This window comes from Bombina bombina, chromosome 10 (genome assembly GCF_027579735.1).
Source record: "Bombina bombina isolate aBomBom1 chromosome 10, aBomBom1.pri, whole genome shotgun sequence".
In the NCBI taxonomy this organism is placed as follows: domain Eukaryota; kingdom Metazoa; phylum Chordata; class Amphibia; order Anura; family Bombinatoridae; genus Bombina; species Bombina bombina.
Window position 1 is genome coordinate 32,295,743 of NC_069508.1, and position 12,571 is coordinate 32,308,313.

At 37.4% G+C, this 12,571-nt stretch overlaps 1 protein-coding gene across 1 annotated transcript in view; it reads left to right on the top strand.

Moving 5' to 3' along the window:
* LRRC8C (leucine rich repeat containing 8 VRAC subunit C) overlaps nt 1-12,571 on the top strand; it is a 102,394-nt gene that overhangs the window by 87,660 nt on the left and 2,163 nt on the right. Inside the window, exons 2-3 of the mRNA XM_053693927.1 lie at nt 4,504-4,645; nt 7,806-12,571. The exon at nt 7,806-12,571 is cut by the window's right edge and continues 2,163 nt beyond it. Of these exons, the coding sequence (XP_053549902.1) occupies nt 4,508-4,645; nt 7,806-10,073 (2,406 nt within the window). The 5' untranslated portion in view covers nt 4,504-4,507 and the 3' untranslated portion in view covers nt 10,074-12,571. The remainder of the gene's footprint in view (nt 1-4,503; nt 4,646-7,805) is intronic.

Consider the following 12,571-nt stretch of genomic DNA (forward strand, 5'->3'; position numbering starts at 1 on the left):
TTTTCACCTCGCCACAAAATGCAGCCGTAGTAAGCCTTACGCTGTCTATTGGAGCCCCGTAACTCCCTAAACTACCTGCTAAATAAAACCTAACACCTAACGCATGCGCAATGTCTATCTACCTGTCAACCGCGATCCCCCGCCGCAATCCCTAATAAAGTATTTAACCGCTAAACCGCCGCTCCCGGACCCCGCCGCCACCTACATTAAAAGTATAACCCCCTAATGTGATCCCCCTACACCGTTGCCAGCTTCATTACATACCCCCTAATGTGAGCTCCTACCCCGCCTCCAGCTATATTAAACTACCCCCTAATGTGAGCCCCTTACACTGCCGCCATCTACCTTACCTACCCCCTAAAGTGAGCCCCTTACACCGCCGCCATCTACCTTACCTACCCCCTAAAGTGAGCTCCTACCCCGCCGCCATCTATTTTAAAACTATTAACCCCTAATTGAATCCCCCTACACCGCCACCACCTATATTAAACACATTAACCCCTAATCTAATCCCCCTACACCGCCGCCAGCTATATTAACTATATTAACCCTAATTATATATATTAAACACATTAACCCCTAATCTAATCCCCCTACACCGCCGCCAGCTATATTAACTATATTAACCCTAATTATATTAGGGTTAATATAGTTTTATATATATTAACTATATTAACCCTAATTATATTAGGGTTAATATAGTTAATATAGTTATTATATTATATATATTAACTATATTAACCCTAATTATATTAGGGTTAATATAGTTAATATCGTTATTATATTATATATATATATTAAGTATAATAACCCTATCTAACTCTAACATCCCTAACTAAATTCTTATTAAAATAAATCTAATTAATATTAATATTATTAATTAAAATATTCCTATTTAAATCTAAATATTTAACTATAAAATAAACCCTAAGATAGCTACAATGTAATTAATAATTACATAGTAGCTATTTTAGGGTTTATATTTATTTTACAGGTAACTTGCTATTTATTTTAACTAGGTACAATAGCTATTAAATAGTTAATAACTATTTAATAGCTACCTAGTTAAAATAATTACCAATTTACCTGTAAAATAAATCCTAACCTAAGTTACAAATACACCTAACTATGAATAAATTAAATAAACTACAAAAATATAAACTAAAATACAATTAAATAAACTAAACTAAATTACAAACAAAAAAAAACACTAAATTACAAAAAATAAAAAAAGATTACAAGATTTTTAAGCTAATTACACCTATTCTAAGCCCCCTAATAAAATAATAAAGCCCCCCAAAATAAAAAAAATGTCCCTACCCTATTCTAAATTTAAAAAGTTCACAGCTCTTTTACCTTACCAGCCCTTAAAAGGGCCTTTTGCGGGGCATGCCCCAAAGAAAACAGCTCTTTTGCCTGTAAAAAAAAACACAAAACCACCCCCCAACATTACAACCCACCACCCACATACCCCTATTCTAAACCCACCCAAACCCCCCTTAAAAAAACCTAACACTACCCCCCTGAAGATCTCCCTACCTTGTTTTCACCCAGCCGGGCAGAACTCTTCATCCGATCCGGGCGATGTCTTCAATCAAGCGTCAGAGAAGTCTTCTTCCATCCGGCGATGTCTTCAAGCGTCAGAGAAGTCTTCTTCCATCCGGCGATGTCTTCAAGCAAGCGGCAGAGAAGTCTTCTTCCATCCGGCGATGTCTTCAAGCAAAGCGGCATCTTCAATCTTCTTTCTTCGCTCCTCCGCCGCGGAGCATCCATCCGGCACGACGACTGAACGAGGAATGAGGTACCTTTAAATGACGTCATCCAAGATGGCGTCCGTCGAATTCCGATTGGCTGATAGGATTCTATCAGGCAATCGGAATTAAGGTAGAAAAATCTGATTGGCTGATTGAATCAGCCAATCAGATTCAAGTTCAATCCGATTGGCTGATTGAATCAGCCAATCAGATTCAAGTTCAATCCGATTGGCTGATTGGTTCAGCTAATCGGATTGAACTTGAATCTGATTGGCTGATTCAATCAGCCAATCAGTTTTTTCTACCTTAATTCCGATTGACTGATAGAATCCTATCAGCCAATCGAAATTTGACGGACGCCATCTTGGATGACGTCATTTAAAGGTACCTCATTCCTCGTTCAGTCGTCGTGCCGGATGGATGCTCCGCAGCGGAGGAGCGAAGAAAGAAGATTGAAGATGCCGCTTTGCTTGAAGACATCGCCGGATGGAAGAAGACTTCTCTACCGCTTGCTTGAAGACATCGCCCGTATGGAAGAAGATTTCTCTGCGCCTGCTTGAAGACATTGCCGGATGGAAGAAGACTTCTCTGCCGCTTGATTGAAGACATCGCCCGGATCGGATGAAGAGTTCTGCCCGGCTGGGTGAATACAAGGTAGGGAGATCTTCAGGGGGGTAGTGTTAGGTTTATTTAAGGGGGGTTTGGGTTAGAGTAGGGGTATGTGGGTGGTGGGTTGTAATGTTGGGGGGTGGTATTGTGGGGGGTTTTTCAGGCAAAAGAGCTGATTTCTTTGGGGCATGCCCCGCTAAAGGCCCTTTTAAGAGCTGGTAAGGTGATAGAGCTGTTAACTTTTGTATTTTAGAATAGGGTAGGTAACATTTTTTATTTTGGGGGGCTTTATTATTTTATTAGGGGGCTTAGAATAGGTGTAAGTAGCTTAAGTAGTGTTAGGTGTATTTGTAACTTAGGTTAGGATTTATTTTACAGGTAAATTGGTAATTATTTTAACTAGGTAGCTATTAAATAGTTATTAACTATTTAATAGCTATTGTACCTAGTTAAAATAAATACCAAGTTACCTGTAAAATAAATATAAACCCTAAAATAGCTACAATGTAATTATTAATTACATTGTAGCTATCTTAGGGTTTATTTTATAGGTAAGTATTTAGATTTAAATAGGAATATTTTAATTAATAATATTAATATTAGATTTATTTTAATAAGAATTTAGTTAGGGATGTTAGAGTTAGATAGGGTTATTATACTTAATATATATATAATATAATAATGATATTAACTATATTAACCCTAATATAATTAGGGTTAATATATATAATATAATAACTATATTAACCCTAATATAATTAGGGTTAATATAGTTAATATAGCTGGCGGTGTAGGGGGATTAAATTAGAGGTTAATAATTTTAAAATAGATGGCGGCGGGGTAGGAGCTCACTTTAGGGGGTAGGTAAGGTAGATGGCGGCGGTGTAAGGGGCTCAATTTAGGGGGTAGGTAAGGTAGATGGCGGCGGTGTAAGGGGCTCACTTTAGGGGGTAGGTAAGGTAGATGGCACAGGGTAGGGGCTCACATTAGGGGGTTATAGATTTAATATAGCTGGCGGCGGGGTCCGGGAGCGGCGGTTTAGGGGTTAATAACTTTATTAGGTGGCGGCGGGGTCCGGGAGCTAATACATTTTTTATTGTTAGGATAGTGAGGGGGGATAGTGTCAGGCTATGTTTGGGAGGCGTGTTAGACAGTACGGGTGATTTTATAACTTAGTCAGGTTTTGTAGGCGCCGGCAGTTTCTAAAGTGCCGTAAGTCACTGGCGACTCCAGAAATTTGTACTTACGCAGATTTCTGGACATCGCTGGTTTGTCAGACTTACGGCACTTTAGCCTCTGACGGCGCCGTATATAGGATAGCTTGAGTTGCGAGCTGAAACTACGGGCGGCGAGGGTTCCCTCGCTTGCGCCGCAAACTACGATCTATATCGGATCGCGCCCCTCATGCCTTATGTGTAGATAAAGTTATAGTATAAGGAACCTAAATTTGTTAACGAGCTTGTACAAATACAGTTTCCCAGTCCCAAATTCGGGACTCCACATAAATGATTTATTACTAGTTGTGAGCAGAAATGATTATTGGTTGGTGTAAAGCAATATCAGCACTGCTATAAATGCAGAGCTTACACAGAGGAATTCGGCTAACAAGATGACCAGCATACCAGCGCACACTGAATGACCAATCTAGCAGCTGACCTTTACTATAATATAAAATAATATGACATTAATGGGACTTTACAGTCTGCACTATTTATTTAGAGCAAGAAATCACTGTTCACTATAAGGTTTGAGCATCCACACCTTAGAGCACTAACAGGCCAGATTTTGAGGATATCTGAACTGGAGCACAGGTGAAATATTATTATTAGTTAACATGGCTATTTTACCTGCTTCTCAGCCAAGGTACTCCTGAAAATCTGGCCTGTTAGGGAGGCTGAGGACGGGTTTAAGAACCAGTGCCTTAGAGGGAATAGTGATTTCTCACGCTAAATAAGAGGTGATCAGGGAAATTGGGCTAAGTTTTAATAAAGAATAACATAATATAAGTAAATCCAGCTCATTTAAAGTACAAGATTAAACAATAAACACTGTATTCTACAAGAAGTCACAGTAACTAGGAACATATTTTTATGTCCTTTTAATGAATTAACAGTAACAATTTAATATTTATTCTTTTCAGAAACATGATTCCAGTAACAGAATTCCGTCAGTTTTCCGAGCAGCAGCCGGCGTTCCGTGTCCTGAAGCCTTGGTGGGACGTATTCACAGATTATCTGTCGGTGGCTATGCTTATGATAGGTGTGTTTGGTTGCACATTACAAGTAAGTTGTGACGTGTTAGTATGTTTTGCGCAAGAATCTGTTATGTTAGCAGATAAAGATCTATGTCTGCAGTACCTTTACTCCACTTTTTCAAAAGGCTGCATGTGTCTGAACAAGGGAAACATTTGTAAATAAATTGGTCTTTTAATAGGATATTTGTCCTTTAGGTAGCAAATATTTAATGGGATATGAAACCCAATATGTTTCATGATTCAACTAGAGCAGTGTTTCTCAACCGCGGTCAATCAGCTGATCAGTAACCATGGTTACCAACCTGCTCTCACCCATCAGCTGATTATTTCACCTGTGCACTGGTTCAGCTATAATGAAAAACTGACCTGTTGGGGGTACTTGAGGACCACGGTTGAGAAACACGGAACTAGAGCATGTGATTTTATACACATTTCCAGTTTACTTTTATGATCTAATTTGTTTTCTTCTCTGGTATGCTTTATTGAAAAGCATACCTATGTAGGCTAAGAAACTCGGAGCTAGCTGCTGATAGGTGGCTGAATATATGCCTCCTGTCATTTGCTTATTAATGTGTTCATCTAGCTCCCAGTAGTGTATTGCAGCTCCTTCAATAAAGGATATCACACAAATGAAGCAAAATTGAGTTTGAATCATGAAAAAAAAAATTGGGTTTCATATCCCTTTAATGGTGATGGTGTAGAGCAGGGGTCAGCAACCTTGGGCCCCAGATGTTTTGGAACTACATTTCCCATGATGCTCAGACACCATAAAGAGTGTCTCAGCATCATGGGAAATGTAGTTCCAAAACATCTGGGGGCCCAAGGTTGTTGGCCCCAGGTGTTGAGGACAGTTATTTGGGGAAACAATGAAAGTGTGCAGGGCCGGCTCCTCCATAAGACAGATCAGGTAGTTGCCGTAGGGTTTCTCTGAAGTGGGGCGCAAAAAAAGCACTGCAACAGGACATATAAACGTATTGTTTATGTGTCCTGATTTCTGACAACACCAATTTTATGTTAGAAAGGTTTCTGCAGACCTTAATGATTGACATGGATTAAAGATTTCCTGATGGAGTTATTATTAGAATATATATATATTTATTATACTGTAGCTAAATTGGTCAGTGTCCAACTGTGTAGTGTGTAGAGTACACTGTGTAGTGTGTAGAGTACACTGTGTAGTGTGTAGAGTACACTGTGTAGTGTGTAGAGTACACTGTGTAGTGTGTAGAGTACACTGTGTAGTGTGTAGAGTACACTGTGTAGCGTAGAGTACACTGTGTAGTGTGTAGAGTACACTGTGTAGTGTGTAGAGTACACTGTGTAGTGTATAGAGTACGTAGAGTACACTGTGTAGTGTGTAGAGTACACTGTGTAGTGTGTAGAGTACACTGTGTAGTGTATAGAGTACACTGTGTAGTGTGTAGAGTACACTGTGTAGTGTAGAGTACACTGTGTAGTGTATAGAGTACACTGTGTAGTGTGTAGAGTACACTGTGTAGTGTAGAGTACACTGTGTAGTGTGTAGAGTACACTGTGTAGTGTGTAGAGTACACTGTGTAGTGTAGAGTACACTGTGTAGTGTGTAGAGTACACTGTGTAGTGTAGAGTACACTGTGTAGTGTGTAGAGTACACTGTGTAGTGTGTAGAGTACACTGTGTAGTGTGTAGAGTACACTGTGTAGTGTATAGAGTACACTGTGAAGTGTACTTTTCATCCTTATGTTTACCTGGCCCTGTGCGATTGGTCATTTCGTAAAATACATATTATTATTTGTTTGTTTAAAAATATAAATTTATATGCAGCCCTTAAAGGGACACTGTACAGTACTTTTATTCCCTTTAATGTGTTTCCAGTGATTTATTTTAGCTGCTGGAGTGTTTAAAATTGTTTGCAAATAGAAAATGACATTTGAAAGAGCTGCTTTTGTCTGTTGAAGCCACCAACTATTCTGAAAATGTCAATACTACAGTATTGGCTGTAGAAAAACTTTGTAAACAAGAGGCAGCAGCATTAATGAAACCCTGCATGGGATTGGGAGAGATAGGTACTAACATTTTTATTTGCTCCCTCTAAATACTGGCTTTTCTATATGATAAAGAGAAATAATATAAGTATGTCGGTTCTTCCTGTAAGCTGAGCCCTTTTTTAATAGGTTGTGGTTTCAATTAACAAAAATCTTTATTTCATATTTGAATTTAAACCTAAAGCAGCGTTTTCCACACATTAAATACACCTCAGCTGGTATAAGAAGTAATTGGAAACATATTAAGAAGTACAGTGTCCATTTAAAGGGATATGAAACCCACATTTTTTTTCTTTCATAATTCAGATAGAGCAGCAATTTTAAGCAACTTTCTAATTTACTCCTATTATCAAATTTTCTTCGTTCTCTTGGTATCTTTATTTGAAAAGTCAGCAATGTAAGCTTAGGAGCCGGCCCATTTTTGGTTCAGAACCCTGAGTAGTGCTTGCTAATTGGTGGCTACATTTAGTCACCAATCAGCGCGCACTACCCAGGTGCTGAACCAAAAATGGGCCGGCTCCTAATCTTTAATTCCTGCTTTTTCAAAAAAAGATAGCAAGAGAACAAAGAAAATGCGATAATAGGAGTAAATTAGAAAGTTGCTGAAAATTGCTGCTCTATCTGAATCATGAAAGAAAAAATGTGGGTTTCATATCCCTTTAAGTCTTCAACAATATCGGTCTGGTGCCTCCATTTGAGACTAAGTTGGCCATCAGTGTTTAAATAATCACTGCTTTCCTGTTTGCATTACATTTTTTATGAGTTATAAATGTACTATTGCATGCAAGTATCCCCCATACCCTACTAAATGTATTAACATTACTAAGCCCACCAGCAATTATTTATGTTTCTGAAGGATTTGTAGTTTTATAAATATCACAAATCTTTTACAAATGAAATGAATTACAGCAGTGCTATGTTTTGATAAGAGCGAATATTTCCTATAACCATTTGTATAGTATGAAGCACTGCGCACAATACAGTCAAATCTGCAGAGAGCCGTATAATTTCATTATATTTGACCGCTCTAGTATCAGAGATTATTTTTTTCTGATAGCAAAACACTATTCTGTTTCTTACTTTTTCTGCTTTTTTTTTCTCTCAATATTGCATATAATTGCCACAAATATATAAACACATTTTCCTAAATCCTTTCTTTTTTAGGTTATGCAAGACAAAATAATTTGTCTCCCAAAGAGAGTACATCCAACTCAAAACGCATCTTTGTATAACACGTCCAATCCGGCGGCATCTAATTTTCTTCTTCATTCTCCCAAACCATCCGTTGCTTCTGAGACTGTGGAAATGAAAGGGCTAAAGACTGACTTAGACCTTCAGCAATACAGCTTCATAAACCAAATGTGCTATGAACGTGCGCTGCACTGGTATGCCAAATATTTTCCTTATTTAGTTCTCATTCACACACTCATTTTCATGCTTTGTAGCAACTTTTGGTTTAAATTTCCTGGATCGAGTTCAAAGATTGAGCATTTTATTTCTATACTGGGAAAGTGTTTTGAATCTCCATGGACAACGAGGGCACTGTCTGAAGTGTCTGGAGAAGAACCAGAAGAAAAGGATAATAGAAAGAATAATTTAAATAAAGTTATAACCAATCCTTCCTCCATCGAGAATCCTCTGGTAAAAACACAGTCTCTGAAATCCATTCCAGAGAAGTTCATTGTGGACAAAACTACAGCAGGAGCCTTGGACAAAAAGGAAGGAGAACAGGCCAAAGCTTTGTTTGAGAAGGTGAAAAAATTCCGACTTCACGTAGAAGAAAGAGATTTGCTTTATTCTATGTATGTGCGTCAAACCATTCTGAAGGTATTCAAGTTTTTGTTCATTATTGGCTATAACAGTGCATTAGTTTCAGAAGTACAGTTTACCGTGGACTGTGACGTTGACATACAAGACATGACCGGATATAAGAATTTTTCATGTAATCATACAATGGCTCACCTCTTCTCTAAGCTTTCTTTTTGCTACCTGTTTTTTGTTGGTGTGTATGGATTTGTATGTCTATATACGTTATACTGGCTATTCTATCGCTCCTTAAAAGAGTATTCGTTTGAATATGTTCGTCAAGAAACTGGAATTGACGACATCCCAGATGTCAAAAATGATTTTGCTTTCATGTTCCACATGATAGACCAATATGATCCGTTATACTCAAAAAGGTTTGCCGTTTTCCTCTCTGAAGTCAGCGAAAATAAGCTGAAACAACTGAACTTAAACAACGAGTGGACCGCTGATAAGCTTAAACAAAGGTTACAAACAAATGCCTATAACCGATTGGAGCTACAGTTGTTTATGTTATCGGGCCTTCCAGATACCGTGTTTGAAATAACAGAACTGCAATCTCTAAAGCTGGAAATTATAAATAATGTTATGATACCAGCAACTATCGCCCAACTTGACAATCTTCAAGAGTTGTCCTTGTATCAGTGCTCTGTGAAAATTCACTCTGCGGCCTTGGCATTTCTAAAAGAGAACCTTAAGATTTTAAGAGTTAAATTTGATGATGTTCGAGAGCTTCCCCCGTGGATGTACAGTCTGAGAAACCTGGAGGAGCTGTGTCTGATGGGTACATTAAGCCCAGATATATCAAAAAATATTACACTTGAATCATTTCGTGAGCTAAAAAGCCTTAAAAGCCTTTTTATAAAGAGTAATTTATCCAAAATTCCCCCAGGTGCTGTTGATGTTTCCAGTCATCTGCAAAAATTATGTATCCATAATGATGGAACTAAGCTAGTGATGTTGAATAATCTGAAAAAAATGATCAACTTGACGGAGTTAGAGCTTGTTCACTGTGATTTGGAGCGTATACCTCACGCGATTTTCAGTCTGTCAGCTCTTCAAGAATTAGACCTTAAAGAAAATAATCTCAAGTCCATAGAAGAGATCCTTAGCTTCCAACATTTGCGTAAACTTACTATCTTAAAGTTGTGGCATAACAGTATTACATATATTCCAGAACACATAAAAAAACTAACAAGCTTAGAACGACTTTATTTTAGCCACAATAAGATAGAAGTTCTCCCATCCCATTTATTCCTTTGTAACAAACTGCGTTACCTAGACTTATCTTATAATGACATTCGTTTCATTCCGCCTGAAATCGGAGTGCTCCAAAGTTTACAGTATTTTTCTATATCTTGTAACAAAGTGGAAAGCGTGCCAGATGAACTGTACTTTTGCAAGAAGCTAAAGACTTTAAAACTTGGAAAAAATAACTTATGTTCCCTCTCGCCAAAAATTGGAAATTTGGTGTTCCTAACTCATTTGGATGTCAAGGGAAATCACTTTGAGGTATTGCCGCCTGAACTTGGGGACTGCCGGGCGCTAAAAAAAAGTGGCCTTATTGTAGAAGCAACATTGTTTGAGACACTTCCATCTGATATAAGGGAACAAATGACATCAGAATAATCGCCCATGCAAAAAATTCTTAAACGGGACATGAAACTCCAAATTTGTCTTTCAAGATTGAGACAGAGCACGCGATTTTAAAAAAGTTACCAATTTAAATCTAGTATCTAATTTGCTTTATTCTCTTGGAATCTTTTGTTAAAAAACATTCCTTGGTAGGCTCAGCTGCAACAATGCATCACTGTGGACTAGCTGCTGATTGGTGGCTGCCTATATATGCCTCTTGTTATTGGCTCACTTGATGTGTTCAGCTAGCTGCCAGCAGTGCATTGCTGCACCTTCAACAAAGGATACTAAGAGAACAAAGCAAATATGATAAAAGAAGTAAATTGGAAAGTTGTTTAAAATGGTATGTTCCATCTGAATCTTGAAAGAAAATGTTGGGTTTTGTGTCCCTTTAATTGAGGGCATTATTTAGCTGATAATGTAAATACTGACTGCCTTGCCCTGCACTATAGTTCTCAGAGTTAAAAAACTATAAACAATATGACCTAATTTCCATTGCTGTTATAAACTGTTGGTCTATGGAGATGTTTTATGTCATAATCAGTTTGTGTAGTTTAGAACAGCAATGGAAACTAAGACCATGTATTTGAAATGAACTTATATATTTTTATCATGTAAAACAAATACAATTTTAAATACTCAGGTACTAAGGCTGCATTTTTAGAGAAGCAATCTCATTTTGATAATACAATATACAGATTATTTGCTTTTTTATTTGTTTTGTTTTTTTATTTCTAGGACCAACCAAATTAATTTTACACATTATTTTAACGTTATTCACACCAACCTTAAAGGGACATAAAACAAGTTGAGATGGAGACAAAATATAATAATATGTACTTTATTTACTTTACCTGCAAATTTATACTGCAGTGCCTCACCATTAACCCTTTCACACAATTCATTTAATGGCTGTATTTATATCTACCTTTGCTTTTTGTAGAATGCAGACTTTAACACTCATTATCTGCTGGAGCATGCCTCGAAGCAAATAAGCACAATGCCTGTGTTTCTGTAGATAAACACTGATAAGGGGCGGTGGATCAGACTACTCCAGACAGCATGGCTATGTAGCTAATTTTGCTTATTTTTTTAAATACTTGCCAGCAGTTTTTAAACAATTTTTTTTATGCAAACTATTTTTACTTAATTAGCCCTTTTAGAATTATGCACAGATCTCAACATGTTTTATGGCACTTAAATTAAAAATTATAACTCTATATTTGGAAAATGATTATGAAAATATGTTAGTTTTTGAGAATAATTTTATGGATATATCTCACTGAAATCAGTTTAAAGTGATGGTAGATCATAGAGTTTGTGAAACGCTAGGATTTACCAGTGCTACAAATAATATAGTAGTATAAATAACTTCACGCTGAAAGTTCATTTATTTGCCTTCAGCTGAGCATCTCAGCCTCTCACGGCAGAACGTTATTTTATTAATGAGGTGACATTTCCACCTCTTAGCCAATAGCTATGCTGGCCAATTGGCATTATGCTAGATAGCTAGCACGCTATTGGCTAACCACCTCATTGATAAAATAGTGTTCTGCTGTGGGCGGCCTGAGGCGCTCAGCACGGCATACGCTACAGGCAAATAAAGGAACTTTAAGCATTAGGTTTTTTACACTTCATGACTGAAAGTCCCCTTTATTTATAGCACTGGTAAACCCTTGCGTTTCAAAAATGCAACACTAAGGGATATATTTTCATTCCAGCATTAAGACATACAATTTAACAATATCAAAAAAGGAGACAACGCTCTTATCTTGGTTCATTGGATTCCCAGGAATCTAAAAAATATTTTGTCATAAATGCCTTGACTGTGGGTGGTACAGTGTTTAGCAAATATAACCTGTAAATATGAGTTAACATAAAAATTAAATTAAATATGTCTGAGATACAGTTTCATGTTTTGATTTGTATCATGAGCAATTCTTATAATAAAGCTTGTTTGGAAAAAAAAAATTGCATGTACTATCTGAATCATGAGATTTTAGGGCCGATTTATCATCTGTCCAACATGATCCGCTCAGCGGATCATGTACGACAGACATCAATAAATGCCGACAGCATATGCTGTCGGCATTTATCATTGCACAAGCAGTTCTTGTAAACTGCTTGTGCAATGTCGCCCCCTGAAGATACTGGCCGCTAGCAGGGGGTGTCAATCATCCTAATCGTATCTGATCGGGATGATCTCAGTCCGCCACCTGAAAGGATTTAAAAGGCCATGGAAGTCAAAATTACATTTCCATGATTCAGATAGAATATAGCAATAAAAAAAAATATTCAAATTTACTTTTCATACCAAAATGTTATACTTTCCTCTGCTATTCTTTGTTGAAACTGTCAATGAGAGCATACTGAGGTAGGCGCAGGAGGGTGCGCATATCATCACATGCACACTCCTGAGCTTACATCAGTATGCTCTTATTCAAACTTTTCCACAAAACATATCAAGAGCAAGCTGTAAATTTGATAACTTA